The following is a 27,801-nucleotide window of genomic DNA, read 5'->3' on the forward strand; positions in this document are numbered from 1 at the left end:
ATTTTCTGAGGTGAAAAAAATCAGTGATCACGTCACGCCGCCTTCGGAAGGGTAGTAAAGCCGTTGGTCCGCGGTCCATGAGTTGATGTGTGGATATCCAGTCCAGATAGTGGACCCATCCCAAAGTGTTGTAAAAAGTACAACAAAAAATAACTAGAACATGAAGAAGAACAATGCTTTATACACTCAGGTTTTAACGCGTTTTTTGTGCGGTTTTTTTTTACGCGGATTCCGCATGAAATTCCGCGTTAATTGGAAAATCCGCCTAAAAAACCGCGGTAATTCGAAAATCCGCGTAAAAGAAAACAGTCAGCAAAAGACTTAGAATATTTCTGGATGGGGACAATATGGGTATTTTCGGAATGGTCTTTGACGAGTAGGTGCCAGGCGACTTCTGGTTTAGCGAAATTCGCTATAACTCACTTCACAAACATCATTTGCGTAGATCATGATGGGACTGTTATGCGTAGAATTTTCCGGTTTCTATCTGATTTCTCAGCATAACAGTCCCACTTAACACTTCGTGAAAACCCACGTTATTTCGTTGAATTTTTCTAATGAAAAACTGGACTGTTTACATTGGAAACATTGGCTCTGAATGTAATTTGTTATTGTTATTGATATTTGTTATTTATCAGTGTGCAATCGGGCTGTCTCAACAACCTATTTCTGCAACCTATGTGCATTAACTGTACACCTACCGTCTATCCGTTGCACTTGACAGTGTGTGCAGTGCTTTATGGTCACACCTATGACCGTGCACCCGGATTCCCATGAGCGTTTTGGCGGCTCAGAGGTGTCCTTCCATGTTGCTCAGGGATACATTGGTCCTTTATTTATACGATGCATCTAAAAAACAATCATTCTAAACATCAAAATAAAAGTTGTTTTCTTCTGTTTGTGCAACTTATTTTCGAAGATGAATTTGGAAAGGCAAAGAAATTAAATTTTAATTGAAAACATGTCATGTATTGATTTTAAACACTTCTAGCCAATGGTTGATTAATATAAAAATTAATATAAAAATATAAAAAATCGTCAGTTTGCTTTCTGTCTTCGTAGTAGTACGTTTCGTCAGCTCGAAGCAATATATTCCATTCAATGATGTACAGGCGCGCCAGTTGCATACATACAATGATCACAGACCACAGAAAAAACTAACGAATTTCAAGTGTTCGCTGGTGGTGGGGTGGTTGGGTGAGAAAGACCTCGCTCTCTTGCTCTTTCAATTATGTGTGGCGTTCTCAAATAAATTCACCACGGTGCGCTCTAGAGTGCACTGCGGGGGGTGTGTATACTAGACTCCAGTATATACAACACACCCACCGCCAGTGTTGCTAAAAGAGCGAGAAGCCAACACACCCTCCTCGTTCGCCAGCGAGCGCGAGACTAACACTGTATGCTCCCTACTGCTGTACACACGTTTTCGAAGAACTCTCAAATATGTGACGATCAGCACGAGCGGCAAATATGCTTGATTCATGTGAGCTATCTGCCATGGCTATAGGCTCGTGTGTCACTCGCACTCTTGTCGGCTCGATAGGTTTCAGCTCTAACGGTGAGTGGGTTCCCATGATGGGACTCCTCGGCTACGAGTTTTCGCTGCATGCCACCCACTCCCGTGTGCTGAGCACTCTTTGCAGCTCTGAAGATGTTTATTAGAACAGCTCGTATACACTCTTTTAGCAACTGGGAGCGCTCGTAAAGGAGCGAAGGGATCAGGTACGGCATTCTGATAAAATCCTAGAACAATGCAAGCAAAAACTAACTAAACTAACAGTGCGCGCGTTCGCATTAAATTGTCATTGTATACAGACGTTATCTGTCTATACAGGTTTATACCGGTCGTATTTAAAGAACAAATTAAATATATTGTTTTTCATATTTTTATTAAATATGTAAACAAATTATAAGTGCGGTGTCTTAAAAAAACTTGTCTTTTAAGGGGCGTCTACTATAAAGTGCTCAAACTGAAAGTAATTTTGTTATACGATTTTGATGGCAAGGTGACAATGGACCTCTCGTTAAGGTTTATGTATATATTCATTATGAATGAAAAATTTTCAGTCAGGCAAAGCCACACATACGAGCGTTCGAAGAGAAGACGTTCAACCATTTCCATGTCGAGGAATGCCGCGGAGGACATGATAACTCTTGATACAATTGAAATTCAATAAGATTTTTAAAACATAGACTTGTAGTTACTCGATGAACCAAAAAAAATATAGAACAGTTGGAATTTCGGAAAATAGAATAAGAAAAACCGCAAAATAAAATTCGTTCACTTTTCATCAAAATAACGAGGAAGATTTTTGTAATCCATTTTCCCTTAGTTCATCGACTACACATGTTATGCATTCTCTCAGTGGCGGATCCAAGGGGAGGGTCTTGGGGGTCCGAACCCTCTCCGAAATATTTTTACTTGTTGAGAAATTTTCAATTAGTTTCAAGTTTATATTAGTTTTAAACTCAAAATAGTCCCAAACCAAATTTTACTAACAAAACTTATATTCATTAAATATGGTTATTAAGTGTAACAAACTGTACAAAGTTTTTTAAAACCCGAAATTTCAGACCCCTCCCGAAATTATTTTCTGGATCCGCTCCTGATTCTCATAAAAAATCAAGTCAATTCGTTGAATGGTTTTTGAGTTATCGGAAATTTGAAAAAATGCGGTTTCGAGAAAGATGCTATTAAAGTTGCCGATAGACTGAAATCGTTGAAACGCATGGTTGTTTAGAACAAAAGAAGATCAGTGTGGCCACCGAGATTGCACTGGGCTTTTCTAGATGTTCAATACTAACAATTAAACGAATAAAAAACATTAATGTTTTTTTACCCACTACACCAGGCAACCCCTTAACCTTGGGGAAGTCGCGCTACTGCACTGAGTGCACACTACTCTGAAAATCTGGCGAAATCGTCTTAGAGCAGCAGCGGCTGCTCGTTCAGTGGGCCATAAGTACAACTTCCGGAGGGTTAAGGAAATAATACCACATATTCTATAAAAGTCCATGTTGGCTAATGGGTTTGCATTTTTGTACCGATTATACACTTCTGAGCAGAAGTAAAGGGCGTATATTACGCACTTCTGGGCAGAAGGGAAGCATGTATGTGATATCCAGCAATAAAATCTAAAGCTTTTTAAGGATAGTTTCTTTTTTGAACAATGAAAATTGGAAACACGAATTTAATATAATTTATTGAAAAAATAAAAAAAAACTAATCTGCTACTACCAATTTTACTAAGATGGTAAATGGAATAAAGCTCCGTCCCACTAATATTTAGTAAATTATCATGAGTCATTATTTGAACAGTATTGTGCAAACTGTTTTTCGTCAAGAAGAATCAGTATAATCAATCATGTTCAAATCTCAATTAGTACAGATTTGTAAAACTTTGGTATATACTTGTTGAAATGATCTAAACCTAAGATTATGTGTATGAATAAGAGAAGCAAGTGAATCACGATAGTAGAAATTAATTCAGAGATATTTCATTTCTTTAGGCATTTTAATTTTCATTTAAATTCAGCATTTTCAAAATTTTCATTTTTAGCATTCCACCAAAACGCTCAAAGAGAAACTATTTTCATTTAAAGTTTGATTTGAATAGTTACCTGAACTATTCTTTACATTTTGACTATTAATTCTATAATTTATCATCCCACATCCATGCTTTTTGTCAAATTTAAATATTGAATCATCCTTTATACTATTTAATTGCCATTGAAAATAACTTTTTATACTTAATTCGGCAAAACAACCCACCCATTCGGGAAAATACCAATCGACAAAATAAACCAGTTAATTCGTTATCCGGGAAAAGCCAGCGTGAGGAGTTGACGAGCAAGTAAAAATTACTATTTCAATGCAAGTATTACTTGTGGCACAAAAACTCGATTCGAACCGTATTACGCACTTAACATTCTACTAAAAAAATTATCTCATATACTGGTTAGTTCGACTGGCCTGTCTATGAGAGTACCATCTCTATAACTTCAAATACATGTGTTTTGACAGCTTGCAGTTTTCAGTAGCAGCTTGATTACTCACACTTTTAAAGTGCACAGTTCAGGTAAGTGGAAAGTGCGCAAAATCATTCACTAGAGATTTCTTCTAATATAGTCCGCTGGTTGTATCAATTTAGGACTGTGAACGAATGTTTTAGAATATATAACGCATAGAGTACTTTTCTTACAGCTGATAGATTTGCTCTGATTCCGTCGTAATTTGGAGGAGAAGGACAGCGTATATTGGAATTGGTCACGAAATATTCAATAAATTAAGTCCTTATGTTTAGAAATTCACTTTATGACGGTAGTCGATCTCCTACATACATATTCTATAGAAGCCAATGTTTATTAATGGGTTTGAATTTTTGTAGTGAACCGCATTAAACACGTTTATCTCTAAACCATGTATTTAATCCGAATATCCGATTCATTCAATGCAGAATGTACTAGGAATGGTCATAGATGTATACTACCCATGATCGCATATTTGTCCCGTTTTCTTTGGGATTTCCTATCTTTATGGGACTGACTCTTGTAGTAACTATTAAATTCGATATTTTACGAAAATTATCTGAGCGATTTATGCATATATTCTTACAGTGACATATTTGACAATAAAAACTGTTCCTGTCATTTCATTATCCCACAAAAAATCTCAAACTTCAATATAGGTATATTTGACCAAAAAACTAATTATTTTAAGAAGTGCATATATGCAGAATTGAGGGGAATTATATATATTTGACATGTTAAGGTTCCACATATTTAAAAGTGTCAATCCAAGCGATTTTGCAGTTTTTTTTTTAAATTTACGTTTTAACGCAACTGCATTTCATTCGGGTGTGTTTATTTTCCTTTTCCGTTATACCAGCATCATATCAACCTCAATGCAGACGATACATTAGCTTCCATCAACGTAAATGTCCGTCAACGCCACGTCGTCGTTCCATCAAGATAAGTTGAATGCGTCTCTCGTTCACACTTCCCGTACGTCAAAGCATTCCGTGCTGTTGATGTTGTGTGTGAATACCTCCATTTAACTGCATATAACTAATTTTGACGTTCCCATGACGTGCTGTACCGGTGACGAAAGCCAAACGTATTGTGCAAATCGATCTTTAAACAGCCGCGGCTTAAACTTTGTACATAACATATCCGAATAAATTCATTTTCATACATTCTTGGTCTACCAACGAAGAACGAAATGCGAGTGGGAGCGAGAGCGCTAGCGACTGCAAGAGTGCGAGTGAAGGCGAACGCGTTTAAGAGTGCGAGAGGATACGAGTGGGTTAAAGAGCGCGAGTGGCTACGAGTGAGAGTAGGCGCGTCTTAAAATCCACCAGCAACTCATCGGTATTTTGATGACTTTTTGTTGCGGGAGAGTAAAGCGACGCGCTGTGACACCAATGTGCAACATAAACAAAGCTTGATTATGTTGCGCGAGAGAGAGATCATCACATCAGACAGCTCAACAATCCATCGTACGGTGAGGGCCGATGATTTGGTCAACAAACGGCATCGAGAGGAAAGAGACTTTTAAAGTACACATACCAATACACCAGTTATTTGGCATGCGCTAGTATTGAATTGCTGGTGAATAAGTTTCACTTCTGCGTGTCAGTCGAGTGAGCAGTTTAGTAACTGATTGGACTTGCGCCTATCGTTTTTTCCTATTTTCGGTCTGGCAACTTATGCGCATCTTATGTACATTTTAGTTGATAAATTGCTTATCCTAAACACTAGTTGCGCACTCTGAAAATAAGACAATAAACAAAGAACAAGTTCACTATCTCGCTTTTCAATTGCAATCAGAATACTCTTCCTTTATGGACTATTCTTTAAATGCATTTTTTAGCTTCCTACAGCTAATTATATAGCTATTTGAGTGTTTTTCGTGTTGGGTCTACTAAAAAGGTCTATATGTACTCGTCTCAATGCTTCAGGCATTAATTGAGATGAAACCAAAACTGTTATTAGCATTTACAATTTAAGTTTGATTCGGTGGTAAGTAGTTTCTTCAAAATTGTTCGCGCTTTTGAAGATTCAAAATTTGAATATATCATCTTCAGTTCGGTGTTTTCCGCACAGCTGAACGGTCAGTTAATTTTTTCAATTGATAGTTCAGCAACGTGGCTTCAATTTACTGATTTTCAGTAATACATTTTCCGAGTTTCAGCAAAACAAACGTCACTTGTACTGAGATCTTGGTTAGCTCGGCTGCATAAAACTTGGTAAAAAGTTGCGGAAAAAGTGAGAGTCGGTAGAACAAAATTAATGGTGTAGCTTCCAATCTGCTTATTTCGTTGACGTTGAAAAATGCCTGTATATTTTTATGAAAATATAAGGTAACGAGCAGATTTTCTCCTTGTTTCTATTATCACCCTACCTGTTAGATCAGAAAAGCACCTAAGCCTAAACAAACAGTATATTTACTGTTGGGAAATAATTCAAACAATAATACGTTCAATGTTGCTGATGTATACCAATCACTTAAGGGACCATAGATGTTTTTCTACGTTTTCTGATCCGTCTTAAAAAAATCATCGAACACGAGAATGTAAAATATATTGAGGTCTCTTGCGTAGTTAAAAACACACTTTAGTGTTTAAATACAATATTTAGCGACATGCAAAAACCGCTTTACTGCCCCTCTTCGGTACCTTGAAGTTGTTTAGGCAAAACAGATAAAAAGCGCAATAGTTGCAATGCTATTTTGAAAATACTTTCGAGAGTCCACAGAGTTCCAGAACAAAGAATAAGCCAGCGGTCACTGCTTGATGAATGTAAAATTCACAAATTTTACATTAAATGCGGTGTTCTTTTTGTCCAAAGGAATTTTTTAACTTTAATTGGAACTAATTGGAATTTGAATTCGAGTTTGTGTAAAATTGGTCACTTCATATTCTAGAACTTATATGGACCTTAATCCAGTCACCAGTATATATTAATATCAGTAAATCTACTAAAATTGCTTCCGAAAAAAAACTCTGAATTCTTGAAGTTTCAATCTTATTTTAGTTGTGATTTTCTACATGCTTTAAAAGTTATTATAAAGGTTTTGAATCAGTTTTATCGATTGACCACATTATCTTTGTACAGTATTATTGAAGCCACACATGATCCACTTCGGCACCGATTCGTGTTGGCCAACCGCATCAAAGACATTATTTACCAAACTCTGAATTTCTAACAAACAATTTGGTTTCAAAAACATTTAAATATGGCTTTAAATAATTTTGAATTATTTGTTACAAAAATGTTACACCTAACGAATGGCTAACATTTTTCTCGTTGTTTCACTTCATATAGTTTCGTAGTAGGTAGGGGAAACTGGTCGGTTGCCGTCACTGGTCGGTTGTCGACAATTGATTCGTAGGTTCTGTACTACAACCAAAATATTTGTTGAACAAGTGAAAACCTGCTTAAAAGTTTTTTGATCATTTGCTGAGTGTTATAGAAAGAAGCATATCGATCGAAAAAGTATGCCCATAGAATATTTACGAAGTGAATTAATTTTTATTGTGGTTCAAAAATTGAATGCCACTGAAACGTTCGCCACAATTGTTTTTATTTATTTTACCCCATTTTTGTGGCAAATGTTTAATTCTCTCTAACCTAATCAATATGGGTATTTTCGGAACAGGCTTTACGAGTAGATACCAGAGATCGATTTTGGACGCAATTCTGAAAACAAAGATGGCAACTTCTGGTGAATCGTTTTTGATAATTTACATGGGAAAAGCCCATGGGTCGTGTTTTCACCGCTGGGTAGCACTGTATACACCAAATTGTCACGACCAGAGAGACAAGGGGCCATTCATAAACCACGTAGACCAAAATTTGAGAATTTGATTGCATTGCTTGAAAATATCCCATCACGGTATTACACTTTAATGAGAGCAACAGGAGCACAGTATACGAGCAATGCATTAATGGCTCAAAAAATCGTGTTGCTCAAGGCATTTAGCTGAATACAATGCGATCGTCCCGATCTGCCATGCCAAGCTTTGTAGCGGTAATATTTTATGCTGGCGGCCATTTTGTTTTAGTCTTACGATTGATTATATGCAATTATGCGATGTTATTATGTTAGAACAAAAGGAAAACTATTTGTTTTGTGATTTGAATATAATGTGGTTGTCCCGAACCGTCATGCCTAGTTTTCATTGCGGCAAGGTATTTTTGCTGATATTTATGCGCGAGCTTTTTTATTCAATTGCGATGTGGCGTACTGTAAGGGGCCGTTTATTTACCACGTGGACAAAAAACCCCTCTTTTCTGAACCCTTAAACCTTATGAAAATCGTTCAAATCTCAACGATTTATGATATTTTATATTTACATTTCAAAGATTCATCACAAATAACCTTTGAATTCTTGAATTGGTTCGTAATTTCAACCTCTAGCTATGAAATCCAAAATTAATGTGATTAGACCATGTTACAGATGATTGCATCAAGTGATTTAGGGTAGACGAGCCCTTATTCATCTCATTAGTCAGGATATCACACTATTTCGTTGATAACTCGACTTAGAGTTAGTGGATTGCGCTTAAATAGGTATCATCATCTTTGCTTCGTTCCTAAGAAGCAGCACAGTTTAAAAAATTTTCCTGGGAAATGTAAAATACTCGCGTTTGAGCGAAGCCAAAAGTCGAGCACAACGTACCCTTGTTCATCCTACCATTTGAGCTAATGCGTTGAATAGAGATAGCAGATACTGCTCTAACTAATGTGTTCAAATGGGTGAGATGAATAGAGGTGCTAAGATGAATTAGGGAGCAGTTACCCTAGATAAAAAATTCTGATTCTTTTTCGTGCGAGTTCTTATAATTTATTCGATAATAGTCTTCATAGATGTTTTCAATTTTCACACGTGATGCACACGCATATACTTTGCTGTTATAAGCACTTGGACTATTTAAAAATCTTGAAAAAAATTGAATATAACCGCTCACACCAATGACAATACAAATTTGTTTCATTTTTATATAAAAGACAAAAATATGACGATGTGGACATTACCCATACCCCCACCCCCATCCCAATGGACAAGCATGGACTTTCTCGTGGCCTCTACCCTTTCCTAAATTGTCCACGTGGTATATGGATGGCCCTTAAGGCGATTTTTGCGAAATATAATATATGCATGCGGCTGCTGAGTTTTTTCTTTGCAGGCTACAAAGCAGCCATTTTTCATGACAGGCGACCAAGCAGCAATTTTGCTAGTATGAAAAGGCACGTGGTTTATACGCTTTCACAATTCTTTTTTTCTTTCGAGTCGCCATATTGTTTTGGGAAGCCTTTCAGTTTACACGCTTTCACTCTTTCCTTGCTTGATTTAACCGCGTGGGGGATTCTAACTGGATTCTTTTTACAATAACCGGCAGGATCGCCAATGTAAGAATTTGATTTTGCCAATGCTCATTCTCCTATTAAATTTATTCTATATCATTTTCACATCAATTTGAGAACACGCTTGTTGGAATTATTATTTTTTTATTTGTGATCATTTATCATTATTCCCGAAAATGTGGTGGGGAGCGGAGTTACCCTTTAGACTCCCCCTCCTTCCCTCTGGCTACGTGCCAGCGTGGACATAAGTCTGATTTGTCCTAATACGTAATACTCGCACCAGTTTTTCACATATATTGTACATCTAATGAAGACTGATGTTCAAAATGCCTTTGATGGTAGTTGAAATGAATAAATTTCCTTTTTTTAATGCAAAAGACTTAGATGTTTTTCTGAAAAAAAAATTCTAAGTCCTTTGAAATGCAAAGAACTTAGAAAAATTTTGGCAGTTTATTTTTTGCGTGGATTTCGAAATTAACACGGTTTTTTTTCAAAAACATATTCTAAGTCCTTTTGAATGCAAAAAACTTAGAAGATTTTCAGAAAGCTGGAAGACGTGGGTCTGGAAGATTCCTTATGGCCCGCACCTCAACAATATGGATATTTTCGGAATGGTCTTGAAGTAGGTATCAGAAATTGATTTTGACGCCATTTTTAAATCTAAGATAGCGACTTCCGGTTTAGCGAAATTCGCTATAACCCAATCAGTATGGGATGTACAAATAGCTTTAATTAAGCAGTTGAATTTACTTGAATTTTAGCAATGTGTTTAATTTGAATCAATTAAAACCCCCAACTCATATTACATACATCTCTTTCTTCTCTCATTTCCATTCTCACCGCACTCTTCAGGATGCACACATAAAAATATTTTACATTTCGCTGGTTTATGATTAGATCTTATATTCGAGGATGTTTTGGATGATCGCCCAGATTTTCCATTCAGGAATTTCGGTTAACCGGAAGTCGCCATCTAGAATTTCAAAATGACGTCAAACATCGACATTTGTCTCCTGCTCGTCAAAAACCATTCCGAAAATATTCATATTGGTTAAGTTGTAGAGAATCTCGCTAAGCCGGAAATCACCATCTTGGATTTCAAAATGGCTTCCAAAATCAATTTTTCATGGACAACCTTGGGCTGAAGATGCTGATTTATTTATTTATTTATTCCTGGCACCTGCTCGTTAACACCTTTCCGAAAATACCTATATTGATTGGGTTACAGCGAATTTCGCTAAACCGGAAGTTGCCATCTTGGATTTCATAATAGCGTCAAATATCAATTTCTGGCACCTACTCTCAAGACCATTCCGAAAATACACATATTTATTGGGTTATAACGAATTTCGCCAAACCGGAAGTCGCCCTTTTGGATTTCAAAATGCCGTCAAACATACATTTCTGGCACCTACTCGTCAAGACTATTCCGACAATACCCATATTGCATGGGTTGTAGTGAATTTCGCTAAACCGGAAGTCGCCATCTTGGATTTCAAAATGACACCAAAAATCAATTTCTGGCACCTACTCGTCAAGACCATTCAGAAAATACCCATATTGTTGAGGGCGGGATATAAGGAGTCCAGACCCGTCTATTCCATCTTTCCGAAAATCTTCTAAGTCTGTTGCATTCAAAAGGACTAGGCATATTTTTTTTTGCAAAAATCGAGATAATTGCGAAATCCGCGCAAAAAAACTGCCAAAATTCTTCTAAGTTCTTTGGATTTAAAAGAACTCAGCATTTTTGTAGGAAAAAGCCTAAGTCTTTTGCATTCAAAAGGACTTATTTTTGCAAAAACCGTATTAATTGCGAAATCCGCGCAAAAAAACTGCCAAAATTCTTCTAAGTTCTTTGGATTTAACCCATTATGTCCTAGCGTATAAAATTTCATACGCAAAAACAACACATTTCTGGATCATACTTGTTATACAATAAAGCCGTTTTCAAACTTCTGGTCTTCTGTGAATGTTAACTAATACCCTATAGTTTATAATGTGTATGCTCAATAATCATTTTTTATTAAATTCCATTGTGTTTTCGAATGTCAAAGTTGGATAAAATTCAAACCAAAATGTGAACAATACATATTATTAATTTTCTCTTCTAAATCACTAGTTCTTGTTTCGGATTGTGAACGAATGGCCATAAGAGATGTGAAAGATGTGGCTCAGTGCGAAAAAATGGAAGAAATTGGTGAAACAATTGCAAACATTCTGCTGGTAGTTCAACGTATGAAATTTCATACGCTAGGCTGAACCGATATCTTTTTTCCCAAGGCAAAATTATTTCCTCTTTAGGATTAGGAGGAGATTTACAATTTTCTCGCTGATTTTAAAGTTGAATCAGTACATTTAAGGCTAACAAATGCTTAATACGTAGCAAATCATACCTGGTTTTACCCGGAATATTTTTTATGTAAATTCTCGTAAGAAAATATTCTTTTTCTTAAAATAATTACTAAGTTTGAGGGAAAGATGGTTTGATGCAACGAACCAATCATGAGACGAAACGGCACGAGAGAGGAGAGTAGTGTTAAAATCATTCAAAAAAGCTGCTAAATGAATGATCTCGCAAGGTTGAAGATATTATTCGATTTTATGCTGAGTATAAAGATTTTAGCCGAATTTTCTCTGTAATGATTTTTTGATACCCTATCAGCCCAGCGTATGAAATTTCATACGTTAGTTTTTTTCGCAACGAAACGGTCCAAAGTGGTTATTTTATTTTTCCCATACTTAATTCGGCATAATATGAGAGCTCACGAAGTATTTTATAAATTACCAAAAGTTTTAACATAGCTGGGTTATAATGGGTTAAAAGAACTCAGCATTTTTGTAGGAAAAAAGCCTGTCTTTTGCATTCAAAAGGACTTATTTTTGCAAAAACCGTATTAATTGCGAAATCCGTGTAAAAAAAAACAAACTTTTAAAAATATTCTAAGTCTTGTGTTGAGAGTTTTTTTAGGCGAACTTTCGAATTAACGCGGTTTTTACGAGGATTTTCGAATTAACGCGGCTTTTTACGCGGATTTTCCAATTAACGCGGTACGTATCCCCCGCGTAAAAAAAACCTGAGTGTAATACATTTTCATTATACATGACATGACAACTATATACAAGAAATCAATATTCGAGTTCTAAAATTTTGTAAAAGAAAAGACCGATCAAATCGATAACTTGAACCAGTAATCAGCGGTTTGAGTTTGGTCGTCTTGATCAGCTGGTAGGAGAAACAGGATAATGTTCGTACAATGTATAGGAAGGATGCCCATATGATCTAAACACCAAAAATGGTTTGGTTAAAATCTCGATGTTTCATGCATTTTAAAGTTATTTGTCATCCCAAATTCAAATTCGATTTCTTAGAATTTTTTAGTTCCTTCTTCTATGGGAATTTCATGTGACCGGACGATTAACAGTTTATATTTCCGGAACCATACAACGGATCCGTATGAAATTTTGTAGCAGGAAAACATACCTTTAATTTGAGGCATTTGTGATAATCGGCCAAACCATAACCGAGAAACTGATAATAGCAAAAATAACCCGAGAATAGTGAAAAACTGTATTTGAGCGCAATGAAAACTTGAATGCCCTATTTATCATGCAACTGCGCGCATCAATTAACAACCATCCTACCAGATGCGAGTCCAAGAGCACACTGACGCCAAAGCTTCGTTGACGGTGGTACACGCATTCTTGAAAGAAGCTTATACAACAGGTAAAAGAAGCGAAAGAGATAGCATGCTGGGTGCCGACCACATGTTGTGAGAATGGGAATTTATTTCAGCCGACTGCATGCCCCCACCATCATTTCAAGAACGAATGAGAAGCGCGATTGACAGATCTGTATGCGTACCGCGCAGTGCAACTAAAAGTACAGATGTTTCTATAAAGCTGCAGATTATTTGAATTGTATAGGTACAGATTAAAATGATGTCTAAGGAAACTACAGCATGGTAGATATTTTTGGAGATAAAATGGTAAAACAATAGTTTTATTTGACATTTCTAATACCTAGTAATATTGAGAAAGTGTATATAGGATATATAAAATTACGGAAACTGTTTTTCTTTGGTGTGTAATACAAATATATTTTGTAATTTGACTACTCCAAACAAATGATTTACTGGCGAATGAACTTATTATTGAAACCTTAACAATAGAACAAATGATTTTTGCACTAAGAACTCAGTGTTTTTTATTTATTATTGACGGAAAAATAAAGCGAGATTGGAAAGGTTGATGTATAAAACACCCAAATTAACCAAATATTATTCAACTAGCAAAACGTTTGCATTAACTTATTGCTGTAAATTTCCGTACAAATTTTCTGAAAAAGTAGTGAGATTTTTTTTATTCCCGGTAAATAATATAGAATGTGGCATCACTGGTACCAGCTTATTTTAGTTTCTCTTTGCTGCTCAGCAGCGAGAGGGGAATGGGAGTCGCAGCTCTCCAACGTGCAATGTTGCATCCGAAGTTTTGTATCACAACAGAGCAAAACTTTCTCTTTTGCTCACCGAAAAAAATCGCGGCGGCCATGTTTAACTCAACAATTTGGTCATCGATGACCAATTGTTGAGCAATGTTGAATTCCGAAACACGCCTAGTACGGACGAGTGGGAGCATGGGCGAGCGGGAGCATGGGCGAGCGGGAGCATGGGCGAGTGGGAGCACGGACGAGTGGTAGCAGCAGTAGGAGTGAGCGCCAGTGGGTGGGTGTGAACGAAAGAGTGGGTTTCAATATGTGCAATTTGAGTCGCTTTTGGCTGACTGGCACTCGCAGAAATTCTACCCGGCTGGGGAGTGAACGATAGAAAGGCATGCATGGAGAACACTCGGATATGAGTGTTGGGCGCAATGAGAACACGCGAATGAGAAATACAAGAGTTATTTTTACGAGTTCAGCAACACTGCCCACCGCAGTGCACTCTGGAGCGCGCCGTAGTGAATTTATTTCAGAACGCCAACCAGTATTAATGACCAGTAACTGGAATGTGCTCTTTCGTTAGTTTTCTTCTGACAAGCGGTAATGCGGGTGCGATTGACGATTTGAATAGTAAGTAGTGGTTGTGTGAAGGAGATTATGTTGGGTTTATTGAAGTTTAAGTTTCTGCTGATGGTTTGATACTCGGGATTAACTGGGTAAACGTTTCACATATCATCGTATATGCTGTTATAAACGCAGTTTTATAACGATCTGTAGAACCAGATTAATTGTATAATATGTGCATAACGGGATTTTCATTTTACATATTTTGTTTGCGAATTTCACTTCTCAACAAATGAAATGCCCCGTGTCCTGATACTACATTCGTTGTCTGTTATTATCATACGTGACAATTGCAGGGTTATTGCGTAGAAACCTAGTTGGTTAAAGTTTGAACACCGTCATTCCAATCAGTCTAGTGGAGGGCAGACCACCGTATTATTGCCTATTAAATCAAAGTGTTATATGATATGTCTGATGCTCTGGTACATTAACACCGAAAGTTTCCAAAGCGAAAAATAAAGTTAATGAAATTAAAACCGCACAACAGCAGGTATAATGCGACTTCGCAGATTCGTTGTTACAGAAGCTACAAAAGTCATTTCAAATTAGCATTTTATCATCTAAATGGCTTTTTCGAAGAAACGATTCATCCAACAAGTAGTGATTAGACGTTTATTAAACTTGCCTGCGCGGCGATCAATTCCATGTTCTCTGTAGGGCCTACGCATTGTTCCATGTGACGCCGTTTTAGATTCCTGGTCGCAAAAATTTCTTCACATTTTGGACATGTTTCGACGCGCTTCTGTCAATTAAAAAGAGATGGATGTAATTATGACTGACGATAGAATAGTATGAGTGCTGAGAAATGTTACCCTTTTTGCTCGGACGTATCCGGTCAGTTGTCCTGGCACGGGTTTGACTCTGACGTTTGTTTTGATTCCGTGCTTGAGGAGCATATGCTTATTGTAGATATAGTGATATCGGTGATCCCGACCACAGCACTCGTAGTCATCTCTGTGTTAAAAAGACGAAAAGTTAATCATCTGCAATTTCCGTAGAATGTTATTTACTCAACCTGTAAGAAATACACAAATGATCGTTCAATAATTCATTGGATGTGAATAACGCTAAACAAACGCCACACTCAAGATCTTTCGGGTTCACGTGACGATCTTTGTGCTTGTTCAAACTCTCCTGATCGTTAAACAACTGTAGACAAACATCGCAATTGAAACGTGATTGAATCTGAAAAAAGAAACAAATAAACAATCGAATCTCGCATTCGTCGTAAACAAGAAGAAGGGTGAATTTGAATGTCGTTTTTAACCACAGGTAAAACGTAATATTATTTTCTGAAGCAACGTTAGGGTATGATTCTCCATAAATTGTAGCACGCTGCAAAGTCATTTTAGGACGAATGGCGCTATTATTAGAAAAAAAAAAAGGTAACGCACGCATGGTGTACCTGTTACCAAGATCTTAGATTTTTCATAAGAACATATAAATTTCTCTTATGTTTAATGAAAACATGCTTGTATGAAATTCAAACGACTAACATTAAGATAATCATAAAAGTCGTATGTTTACAAATTATTCTGATGAACATATAGCTTTGCTGCTTTTCTATGTATCATAATGCTTATGAATTTCACTATACGCTTTGCCTACACTCTCTCAACTTTTTTTTACTGTCCCTAACTAGTATGATAGTACCGCTGCAAAATCAAAATGCTACAAAATTGAGTATACTTGTATAACTCCCATCTTTACGGCATTATAGCATAACGAGCAACCTTACCCCATGTACATATTCGATATGATCCCGAAGTTTTCCTCTCCGTGCAAACGTTTCGTCGCAATGCTCGCAGGGTATTCGTACCCTTTCGTGTACGGTTTTCTTGTGTCTGGTGAGGGCGCAAACTTTTTTGAACTCTTTTGCGCACACATCGCATTTGAAATCATATACGTCAGAGTGAACACGTTTGTGACTTATCAGAATATCTTTCCTGTAAATTGAGTAAATTCGGTAGAGTTAAACTGGTACGGTGATAGCTAATTAAATAAATACAACCGTTTGAACTCCAACCCGCATATGTCGCACGGGAATGAGTAAGATGCACGATGTTGAATGTTAATGTGTATTTTTAAATCAGTTTTCGCATTATGGCCTTTTCCGCAGTAGATGCAACGATACTTCTGTTCATTTTGGTGCCGCTCTTTGTGTACTGATAGTGCGCATTTTCCGGCAAATCTTGCTCCACAGGTCTCACAGACAAATGGTTTATGTGCTTGATTGTAGTGGTTGTTGCACAATCGTGCATTGTTGAATACTTCCGTGCATCCAGGCTGCTTACAACGGTGCTCTCTTTTATCCTTTTTAAGATGCGTTAGCTGGTGGCTCCGATAATTAGCCACGTACCGAGTAGAATATTTACATTTCTTGCATTGAATAGGTTCATCGCGTCTCTTGCCACCGTATGTTCTAACTGCAGAGTCGGGGTCAACTGAATCCAAACAATCCGGGTCAGAATCGCTATCCAACAATTGTTTAAGCCATTCATCGTTATTAGTTTTTGGAGTAGTGCCTTTATCAAGAAACTTTGCTGGGGTTTTAACTGAACGACTTCGTTTAACTTCGGGTTGTTGAATCAATTCGACTAACTCAGCCGCTGTGCATTCTTCTGCAAAAATAATTTCCTCTTGATCGACCAAATCTTCAGAAATTGGATCATCTTCTATTAAAATTTCCTCTTTGACTTTCTGATATCCACTTTCTTCTGAAATATTTGCTATGCTGTACATCGGGAACTCGTTGAGTAAATCATCTACCACCACTTCATCTTTATTGCAAATACCAAGGTCTTTGAATACAATCCCTAGAAGTTCTCGTTTGCTTTCAAACAAATCTTTTATCGGAACCGGGTTGGATCGCTTCAATTCGATCAAGGAATTTATCAGCAATTGAATAGTGAACAGTTTGGTACGGAATTTTGCAAAAAATTTCAGTAGTTCCCAACAATTTTGACATGCCGTTTGAGGCAATAGATGAGATTTATCCTGTACGGCAGCCCTAAAAATTAGTACGCTTATCATAAACATAAAAAAAATATACTAACCTCAGAAATATCGAAAGTAACTGCGCTTATGAAATCCCCCATGCTTCCATCGAAAGCGGCATCAACGGTGCTCAAGGGTACGTTTTCCTTTCCGGCACAAGACGTTAGGCACATCCTGCATACGTAAGGAAACTTTTCCAATTTATAAACAGTCATTTTCGTTGAAAAAATCGAATTTGATTTTTTTGTTTGGTTATTTCAATATTTTTGTAGAAAAAAAAGTTTGGTACATTATTGTTTATTATACTTTGAAAGTTGGATTTTTGTTGCACTTCACGCTCATTTAAAACTACTCAAAATTTGAGTTCCGAGTACTCAAATCTTGAGCGTTTTTTCAAAACGTCAAATCTGCAATGAGTTACTCTCTTTGTTTACTTTCTCTTTCGATTTTTACGGCGTCACTATAACACTTTTCACTTATTTTATAGTACAGATCGAAAGAAGGTGGTTTTAACCTAGGATAGGATTCGCCAGCTGGCTTCTTCTTATATTTTACTAATCCCTGTTGAAAACGACATACCCCCACTCGACCAATGTTGCCAAAATATTTGTTTTGTTTCGGTCGTATATTTGTTCTGATTAAAATCTCGACAAACATATGATTACGGCCTAAAAGCCAACTGTCAAAATCCACTTTGAATGGAAATTCCAGACAAACCGTTACTAGTCGAACACAGTTCACAACAGTTTATGAAAAAGAAAACTTTTCTCTTTCGTTTATTATCAACATCTGTGATTGGCGTGTAACGGTTTGTCCGGAATTTCCATTCAAAGTGGATTTTGACAGTTGGCTTTTAGGCCGTAATCATATGTTTGTCGAGAAATATTCTATATTATGTACCAATTTCATGCTTCTGGAAAAATCAAAGATTTAGTCTTTGTATCCGCCTTTAAACGATCATAACGTTTTTTTTCCATCGGAATACAGCAAAACAAAATAATATAATCCTATTTACACCGATGATCGATTCAGTTGAAAACTGTAAAATTCAACTGTATAGATAATACCAAAAAAAGAACAAGAAGCGACTTCCGAGATAACTTTCTCCCTGTTTGCTCAGTACTTCCAATTTACTCGGTACTGGAACAAAGACAATTTTTACATGAAGTTCAAAATCTTTTCATACTTACGCTACACAGCCTGTTGATTTCGAAAAGAGGCTGGCTGGCGTATTTCCGCTTTTTTCCGCACACAGAACAGAATACACGATAACCGCGCTACCGGATCTCTCGGGAACTTCAGTTCTGATTAATATGTTTGATTTCGTCTGCCAAATAATGCCTGCACTTCATAATTACAGACGGATGTTATAGAAAGAAAGCGGTATCTCGAGAAAACAAAAAAAAAATCAACACAGTTAACAATCGTCGTTTTATGTTTGATATTGCGCACTTCCCACCAACCTGGACTCTGCACTTTGAAAACTGCGAGCTGTCAAAAAACATGTATTTCAAGTGATAGAGATGGTACTTTCATAGACAGACTAGTCGAACTAACCGGTCTATGAGAAGAATTTAATGGAAGAATGGTAAGTGCGCAGTGCGGTTAGAATCCAGTTTTTTGTGCCACAAGCAATATTACAATATGGCAACACTTCCAAGCAGCCCTTTAGTACTTCTAGTTTCCAAGCCGAAGGTTTGCCTATGTCACTTTCGTCCAATCACGAGCTGGTTCAGAATTGGTTCAAAACAGGGGACAGAGCTGGCGGATCCTATCCTAGGTTTTAACTAGCACATTATGCAAAGAGTTGAGGGATAAATGTTAAAGTGACCGAATTATTAACAGAAGAGAAAGTAAACAGAGAGTAACTCATTGCAGATGTCGTTTTGAAAAAACGCTCTAGAAATATCTAAATCGATGCTTTCTGTCTAAAATGAGTTTTGAGTAGACTTTTCTACGGCTCATGTACGTACACGCCACATGACACAAATCTACATCACAAGTTGGTGGAAAATAATAAACAAAGACGGCAAAAGTAAATGGGATTGGGATTGTTTTCAACCAGGAAGCTTCATTAGGGTTCGTGAGACCGGTCGCAAAAGAACAGAGTAAAGTCTACACGCATACAAAAAATTACCTCAAATTGAGTTCTTTTGACTCAATCTCTACACTGCAAATAATCTGCACATTAAACTCAAGTGTTTAACACTTAATTTTGCCGCAACTGTCTTGACACTTAGAACTCATGTGTCAGGCACTTAATAACGCACTTCTTTGAGAACACATTAGTGCCAATAGACGACACACTTAAGTTTCATATGCGTGGCGTATTCAAATTAAGTGTACGACAAATTAATATGCGATATTATAATAATTTTTAAATGGGAGAACATTTCTTTTTAAATGACAATAACTATTCTTTAGTTTGATTAAATATTTTTTATTTAAATTTGAATATATCTTAGAACACAATACATTCTGCAAAATAAGTAATAAATAAATTAATAATATATTATTCTTACATATAAAAAATGAATTTAAAAAATCACCCCTTACGCGGCTCATCTTCTAAATGATATAAATCATTTCTCGACAAACATATGATTACGGCCTAAAAGCCAACTGTCAAAATCCACTTTGAATGGAAATTCCGGATAAACCGTTACGCGCCAATCACAGATGTTTATAGTAACCGAAAAAGAAAAGTTTTCTCTTTCAAAAACCGTTGTGAACTGTGTTCGGCTAGTAACGGTTTGTCCGGAATTTCCATTCAAAGTGGATTTTGACAGTTGGCTTTTAGGCCGTAATCATATGTTTGTCGAGATTTATCTGCTAAAACACGATTGACCATCAATTTCACTACCTGCAAAAATAAGCTAATATATCAATTATGCAAATATTTTCAAATATTAACTTACCATCCAAAACCTTCCAAATTTGCCATGCCTTCATGTTTTTGTGCCGATGTTGTTGAAAAGTGGACTTGTACTGAAGCGTTTTAACACTTAATGTCGTCGAAACATGGTTTACATGGGCAAAACATTTACGATTTAATAAGCTTACACTTTAAATTTAAATGCGATAACAGTCAAACATGTCATAGGGTAACACACTTATGTTTTAAGTGTTATTTTATTGAAGAACAAAAGGAAAATTCTTAAGTTTTCAGTGCGGTTAGAAACATAAACCTTATGTGTCAAACCTTTTCGAAAAAAAAGTTTACATTATTCACTGTTATGCGCAAAACATTTATGTTTCAATACGCTGACCTTTAAATTTTAATTGCGACGACACTTAATGTTGCCGCAATTGTCAAAAATTTGGATTTTATGGGCAAAACATATATAGCTTAATACGCTGACATTTAAAATTTAAAAGTGATAACAGTCGAATCGGGTCGTACACTGAAGTTTTAAGTGTGATTTTATTAAAGGGCAAATGGAAAGTTCTTGAATTCTCGGTGTGGTTGGAAACATAAAACTTATGTGTCGAATCTATTCGATAAAAAGTCTAGATTATTTGCAGTGTAGTTTTGAATATGCGTATGGTGTACCCATTTTTTTATGAATTCGCGTTACTCAAATTTGGAGTAGATTTTGTTAAGAGTGTTGTATGCAAACATTTTTTGTTTGTCTTGTCAAATCCGAAAACCGATTCGTAGTGCAAATTTCCTATACATTATTTTTAATATAAGCAGTATATTTTGATTAAAAAGTAACGCAGAATGACGATGTTTGAGCTAACAAAATTTCCTGAAGTCTGTCGAGTGTGCATGCAACCAGAAATGAATATTTCGATGCAACCGTTGAGCAGAAATTTTCACAACTTGGAATTAACAGTCATCGAATTCCTAAACGAAATTACATATAATGTACCAGAGGTCGGTAGTTAAAAATTAAATCAAAATCCAACATTGTGTACATCAATAAGGGATTGCTTTGTCTCTTTTCAGAATAAAAACAAATTATTACCCAAGACCATCTGTCCCCTATGCCTGAAAGTGCTACAAGATTTTGCAATCTATCGCAACAGGTTAATACTCACGCAGCGCTTTATGGAAGCGTTAATAGATCTCCGAGCATCCAATACAGAACCCCTTGCAGATTTATTTCAAACTAACAAACAAGAATTGACTGAACTTTTTAAGGAACTGGGTCTTTGTAGCAAAGAAGAGCCTGTAGTTGAAGACTTACTTGCGGAGTTTCAACTATACGGATTTGCTAGTCGCGCAGATGAAGGGAAAGTTAAAGTGGAATTTAATGAGGTTGTAGTCGATGACCAGTGTACGAATATGTATAACGACGAAAATATAGATATCAAGTATAGTGACGCAGATGTGAGTGATCACAAAAGTAGCGAAGATAGCGACTGGAATCCGAAGGACGAAGTAGTTTATGCGGAATCATTAGACGAAAGTGATTCGACCAGAAGAAACCGCGAAAGTACAAAATGTAATAGAAAATTGGATTCTTTAGCAGCTAGAAAGAAGGTTAGAATGAGGTCTGGTTCTCATTCCGAAGAGGGTTGCAGTCCACGGAAACGAGGTCGACCAAGAAAGCATCCAGATGGTTCATTTTTGAAAGATCATTGGTCTTGTGATAAATGTAAATTTAAAACAAAATACCGGGTCGCTGTCGAAAGACACAAAGCGGTACACGTCAAACGCGAAAATCGAACCTATCCTTGTACAGAGTGCGACCAGGTTTTCAAGACTTACGACGAAATGAGAAGTCACAGTTTGAGCCATCCGGAGAACCAGGTGGTCTGTGAAGTATGCGGGACAGCGCTGAAAAATGCTTACTCACTCAAGGCTCACATGGAACGCCACGAAGATAGCAGGAAATATTCTTGCGAGTACTGCGATTACGCATCTAACACGAAACTGGCCCTTAAAGCGCACATGAGCATACATACAAAGAGCAACTGGAACAAACGCTGTGATGTTTGTGGAGTGATGTTCAGAACGTAAGTACCATTGAAAAGATTTATTCACCATCATACACTACTCTAATGGTTAAGTAGTTTTACGTCGTTTCGTTTTTGACTGAGCACTACATCGGTGTAGTCGGTGCTACACTCGTTCAAACTTGGGTGTAATCAGTCTGTCTCTTTTTTGCACTACACCGGTGTAACACCAGTAAAAACAAAAAACGCTATTAGATAATTCATAATAAATGATGATGAAACTAGGATTGAGACTACAAAGTCTACTTTTTCTAAAGTTTATCTTTTATGCAATATTAATTTCCAAAAAGGAAAATTGGATAAACCAATTTGCGCATTAAAGGCACAAAACCTCCTTTGATCTCCTCAGTAACTAGCACCATTTGCATGTGTAACAACTTTTTTGATTTAAAAATCTACTAGAATAAGATGTTTAAATTTTTGCTGGAAGCTTTAAAAAACTCTGGCTGTTCAAGATAAATCTACCATAAAGGTATCCCAGCTGAGGTGTTACGTAGAATTCAGGATATCTGTAAAAATTTAAAAAATCTGGTAAAATGTTTGGCTTGAACGAATGTCTTCAGTTAGGAAAAATCAGGAAGATTCCAGATAAATGTGGAACCTTGGCAACGCTGGACATAGCAGATACTACACTAATCAATTCCAGTAAACACTAACAATAGCAATTCGAATAGAAACTCAAATGCAAACAATTCGTATTGGAATTCGTTCTTTTTTATCTCTAAGGTCCAGTCGTTTGAAGCGTCACATGGAGAGTCATGATAACGAACGGAAATATGCTTGCGAGCAGTGTCCGGTACGATTCAACACTACAAACGCTCTGCGGAATCATTATATACGAGTTCACCTAGCGATTCGACATGCCTGTGACCATTGTGACAAAAGTTTCGACCAGAAAATTGCTTTGAGAGATCACATCGAACGAGTCCACCACGTAATTCAATCACTCTTTTTTGGTAATTGTAATTTAATGACCCTGCAATTTCTCACTTTTAGATACAATGTAATTTCATCTGCGACATTTGCGTCATGACTTTCGACAGCCAACAAAAACTTGAATTGCACAAACAACGCCATATCAATCCTAAACCTATGGAATGCAACATCTGTCTGACTTTGCATCTGAACCAGGACGAATTTGATAAACACCTATGCATTAGTTACCGGCAAGACTACCTGTGCTGCAACAAGGACCTTCGCAATTACATCCAATACAATAAGCATATGATGGTTAAGCACGATCAGAAGACGAACGCCCGCGTGAAACCAATACCAGGAATGTTATTAGGACAACTGCGAGGGGCTCGGAAGCGACTGGAGCAGTGTCGCAAGTGTGATATTGCTTTCCCATCAAGAGCTCTCAAATTACAACATTTGGCTATGTGCAGTCTAGGGCAGCAGCAGCAGCAATCGGCAGGACCGTCATCTGGTGGAAGTCTAGATGCGAGCGCATGCTTTTAGAAAACAGTAAATTTGGCTGACGGAATATTAGATTCTAATCGAAGACTACATATTAAGAAGACATATCTCTTTCATTCCCCCATACAAACGAGAAGCGACAGAGGTTACAGCGCCTCTATTGGAGGAAGGTAGGAAGTTTAATGTAAAAGTGTATATGTCTGTGTGCATCACATGCGAAGTTTACCCGCAAGTGGCGTTGCTGTTACTGTCTCCATATTTTGGACAGAGTTGCCAGTCTTCTTGATATGCAGTCTTCGTACTAATGCAAGTTTTCATAGTATACAGAATCGTGAGTACTAATTATAACTGTCTGTCGTTCTATATTTAAATATACTTATTAAAATTAATATTCGTGTCTTCAAAATTTATGTATGATTCGAAACCGGATTATCTTATTCCTTGCCATTATGGTCTGTAAAACGAATGTTTGTGTAGCACCAAGTTGGTCCAGGTGCATTTCGATTGTGAATCAGTGAATGTCGGACGCTCAAGTGTCTGAGCCGTTGAGATTCAAGGACTAACAAAAGATTTTGCAACGGAATAAAAAAATATCTAATATTCATTCCCTCAAGCTACAATCATTTTTAATTAAAGGTTTGCCATATCTGCGTCATATCACAAAGGTGAGCCAAAGCCTAATAAAAAAGGCATAACTCGTAAGAAGAAAGTTTAAAAATTTTGTAGCTTATTTTACAACGATAGTGACTCCGATCCCTTCAGTTTTGACCACACTTGCCGCTTGATGGCTCTTTAGTTTGATGTTTCTGTTGAGAGTAGGCTATTTACAGTGGTGACATTGCGCATCTCGAAACGCACGCAGAAGAATCAGGCCTTTTTGAATCAACAAAACGTTTTGTTGAATCTAAAACGTGGCGAATGACTGTTTCAAACTGAAATAGGCGTTTTTCAAAAGCATGTATTTGGTTTAGTTCAACAAATACTACTTTAAATAGAAACATTGTTGAATCAAAATAAAATTTGTTAGATCTAACTGATGATCCCTTTGTTAAAAACCAACAGAATCTTTGTTTAATTTCAACTAAATTTGAGTTGTTCTCTCCTTTGGTTGATACAAAAGATTTGTTTTTGTTCCTTCAAACTTGTTTGTTCGGGTAGATTCGAGTGTGTATCTTCGTCGCGAGCGGTTGACTCTCGTAGAGCTCCCTTCGAGTCGGTTAATTTTCATCATTTTTGGCACAGTTTACTGTCTCCCGGTTATCAAAAGTGTTAATAACGGTGCAATTTAACAATTATACAAAGTGAAGTGGTTTGTAAAAGCATTTTTCGGCATATTTTTGACAGACGCGAGTGGTGAGTTTGTGAAAATTGAATTCCGGCAAATGAAAAAATATCTTTTCCTCGCATTACGGGCCGTCGATTCCCGATGCAAGGACAATAAAAGTGTACAGAAAACATCTAGAAACACAGTGTACATTGTAAAAATAGTGAAAAATGGTTTTTCAGAGAAAAAAATTCGATCCGAACAGTGAAAAAAATATGGCAATAAGAAAAATTGACATTCAAATAATTGGCGTTTCACCAGCGACTAGCGACTACCAGGTGTCGCCCAAAATTCTTCGCCCGAAAAAGAGGTGGCAAACCAGCTGGTCGGTGCTCAGCTAATTTCGTCCGCGTCCCTTGTCACCTATTTTTTTATTGAGTGTTTCATCGGCGGTGCTATCTTTAAAAATAAGCCGCCTTGGATATTCAACTGTTTTTTTACTGTATTATTTTATTGCAAATGAGTAGAGGTTTTGAGTCTTTTATATTCGGGATTGCAGATATTTTGTCGCATGTAAATTTTGGGTGTCCGTTGATGTGATGGCGCTGTAAGGGAACACGTATCTGCCGGTCGGCACTGAGCAAACTAATTTTTATGTTTCTTTAGGGTTTGTTTTACCAACGGGGGAACTGATTCACAGAGCATTCAATGTGCTTTGGGAAAATACATGGCCTTATTTGAGTGGAATGATGACTTCAATCATGTATAAGGTTTGAGCATTGACAATTCGCGAGAGGGATCGGGGACCGGTTGGCAATTACCTTCAGTAATGTCAGCACGAAGAATAAGTGTTTTGCTGTCATTTTCATTGCTTAGTTTTCTATTCTATCGCATGCCTCCACGCGAGTCTAAGTCTATTGATGACATTTGGTCCTTAGACCGGCGACGACTGGGAGCTATCAGCCTTCTGCCGATAGTAGCAGAATGAGAGTATGCAATATAGCCGAGAAAACAATACCGTAAAAGTTGTTCGGAAATCAACGCCAATAAGACTTTAATTTGACTAGTATCGATGATCGCGGGTCAATGCGTACTGAAAATTCGCCGCGTCTGTTTTAATGAATCTAATTTCAAGTTCCGTTATTGGTAACAAGCCCGTGCATCAGGTTAACGATCCTCTGTATTTCCCTTTAATGTTCGATATAATCGTTCGTATACGTGTATTTCACAAACAATCCGTTATTAGAAGTAGGAATTACTTTCCTTGATTTATAACATCTAGAGCTATCATAGCTCTCTGTATAACGTTTTATCACTCGGTAGTTTGCAACCCAAAAAATATATCGTAGAGAAGGAATAGCGAAATTAGTCTAATTAATGTCGCAATAAATAGTGATCCGGCCCATTACGCAGATAAGATTGGCTTTTCTGGGCAATACTCCCACGATCGGCTGTGTGGATGTGAAATTGTTTTTGTTTGGAAAGCATAGAATACTCTCGGTAGATCTTATTTTTCGAGCGATCGTGTTCTCGAAAACTAGCTGAACTACTACCTAATAAACTATGCTATACAGGTTGCATCGCTTGCTTGGAGCGAATCCTAGACCCTATTCCCTTCCAAACCACCAACTCCGCGATACCTGTGGAAGATTCTGATGAACCTTCTGTATAAGATTCATCATTTTATTCAAACGATCGCCGGGTAAAATCAGCACCGACACGATTGAAACCACGAAAAAATTCGTTGTGTGATTGAATATTATTAAAAAATATAAGCAGTGCTCCTTATAGCCGGCTATCCGGAGTTCAAGGTGCTTATTTTGCTAATCGTATTAATACAACAAATGATAAATTTCCCAAATTCTCGGCAGCCGGCTGCCCAGAGCAATTATTACATGATAACGCTATTGGCACACTTACTAACAACTCCCCATCCCGTGATACATGTGGAGATGCAGAGGATTCCTCGGTCTCTAGTAGCAACATGTATCGGACTAACATTCCTTCCTTTCCCAGAAGATCTGCATTCGGACGTGGCCGGCGTCGGTATTGATCAGCATGCAGGGATCAGAATAGATTGTACAATGTGGCTCATCATGTTATTCCCAAGCATGTTGTTCCAATGAACATTTTGCAACCTAATTTGGTTCTGGTCAATAACGGAGTGGCAACTACGGGCGATCTCTTATGCTTATGCTTCAAACTTGTTTGTTCGGGTAAACTTAACATGATTTTGTTGTTTCAAACGAAATATTTGTTGAATCTACTGAAAAGCCAACAAATGAATTAGTTGGTAATTTCAACCAACAGTATTGATTGAATCTAACCTGAATCTTGTTTGTCACTATATCAAAGGGAAAATTGTTATTTAAAACCAAAATTTGTTTATTTTTACCATTTTTTTTGCGGCGAAAGGTTTATTATATGCAAGCTTGTATGAAAAAGTCGATTCGAAATGGTTCCATAATGTCGCCCAGAGATGCCAGATTTGTCTTCATTTTGAAGACATTTGAAATGTTGTGAAGACGTATTTTTCATTTTGAAGACAAATTTATTCGAATGTTTGGCTGATTTCTGGCAGAATTCTGGCTCAAAATCAATAACCGATTCAGAATCCTGGCCGTTGAAGACAAATGAAGGATTTTTTTTTATAAAATGTGAAGACATTTAAAAAAAGATACCTGGTATCCCTGTTGTCGCCCCAGTTCGGGAAACGTGTCACGGGAT

The 27,801-nt window shown here is 37.0% G+C and overlaps 2 protein-coding genes across 2 annotated transcripts; one reads left to right on the forward strand and one right to left on the reverse strand.

Moving 5' to 3' along the window:
- Window positions 1-15,027: 15,027 nt before the first annotated feature.
- LOC131692260 (zinc finger protein 808-like) lies at window positions 15,028-17,758 on the reverse strand. Its single transcript, XM_058979219.1, has 6 exons — window positions 17,486-17,758; window positions 16,441-17,426; window positions 16,168-16,375; window positions 15,445-15,614; window positions 15,242-15,383; window positions 15,028-15,171 (listed from the first exon to the last, which is right to left on the reverse strand). Exons 1-6 carry the CDS (start codon window positions 17,639-17,641, stop codon window positions 15,034-15,036), a joined length of 1,800 nt encoding a protein of 599 aa, XP_058835202.1. The 5' UTR covers window positions 17,642-17,758; the 3' UTR covers window positions 15,028-15,033.
- Window positions 17,759-21,071: 3,313 nt separating this feature from the next.
- Window positions 21,072-24,199, forward strand: LOC131691878 (zinc finger protein 37). The gene is made up of 4 exons (XM_058978565.1): window positions 21,072-21,306; window positions 21,379-22,391; window positions 23,118-23,325; window positions 23,388-24,199. Exons 1-4 carry the CDS (start codon window positions 21,151-21,153, stop codon window positions 23,850-23,852), a joined length of 1,842 nt encoding a protein of 613 aa, XP_058834548.1. The 5' UTR covers window positions 21,072-21,150; the 3' UTR covers window positions 23,853-24,199.
- Window positions 24,200-27,801: the final 3,602 nt, after the last annotated feature.

Source organism: Topomyia yanbarensis, chromosome 3 (genome assembly GCF_030247195.1).
Source record: "Topomyia yanbarensis strain Yona2022 chromosome 3, ASM3024719v1, whole genome shotgun sequence".
NCBI classification, from domain to species: domain Eukaryota; kingdom Metazoa; phylum Arthropoda; class Insecta; order Diptera; family Culicidae; genus Topomyia; species Topomyia yanbarensis.

What these genes read in the sequence shown, in the direction of transcription:
- LOC131692260 (XM_058979219.1), bottom strand. Translation starts at nt 17,641, where the DNA reads ATGACTGTTTATAAATTGGAAAAGTTTCCTTACGTATGCAGGATGTGC. An exon ending in ATATCGAATATGTACATGGG is followed by an intron (nt 15,615 to 16,167) that starts GTAAGGTTGCTC and finishes TTCTTTTTTCAG; the next exon opens with ATTCAATCACGTTTCAATTG. An exon ending in GATACGTCCGAGCAAAAAGG is followed by an intron (nt 15,172 to 15,241) that starts GTAACATTTCTC and finishes TTTAATTGACAG; the next exon opens with AAGCGCGTCGAAACATGTCC.
- LOC131691878 (XM_058978565.1), top strand. Translation starts at nt 21,151, where the DNA reads ATGACGATGTTTGAGCTAACAAAATTTCCTGAAGTCTGTCGAGTGTGC. An exon ending in TTACATATAATGTACCAGAG is followed by an intron (nt 21,307 to 21,378) that starts GTCGGTAGTTAA and finishes GTCTCTTTTCAG; the next exon opens with AATAAAAACAAATTATTACC. An exon ending in ACATCGAACGAGTCCACCAC is followed by an intron (nt 23,326 to 23,387) that starts GTAATTCAATCA and finishes TCTCACTTTTAG; the next exon opens with ATACAATGTAATTTCATCTG.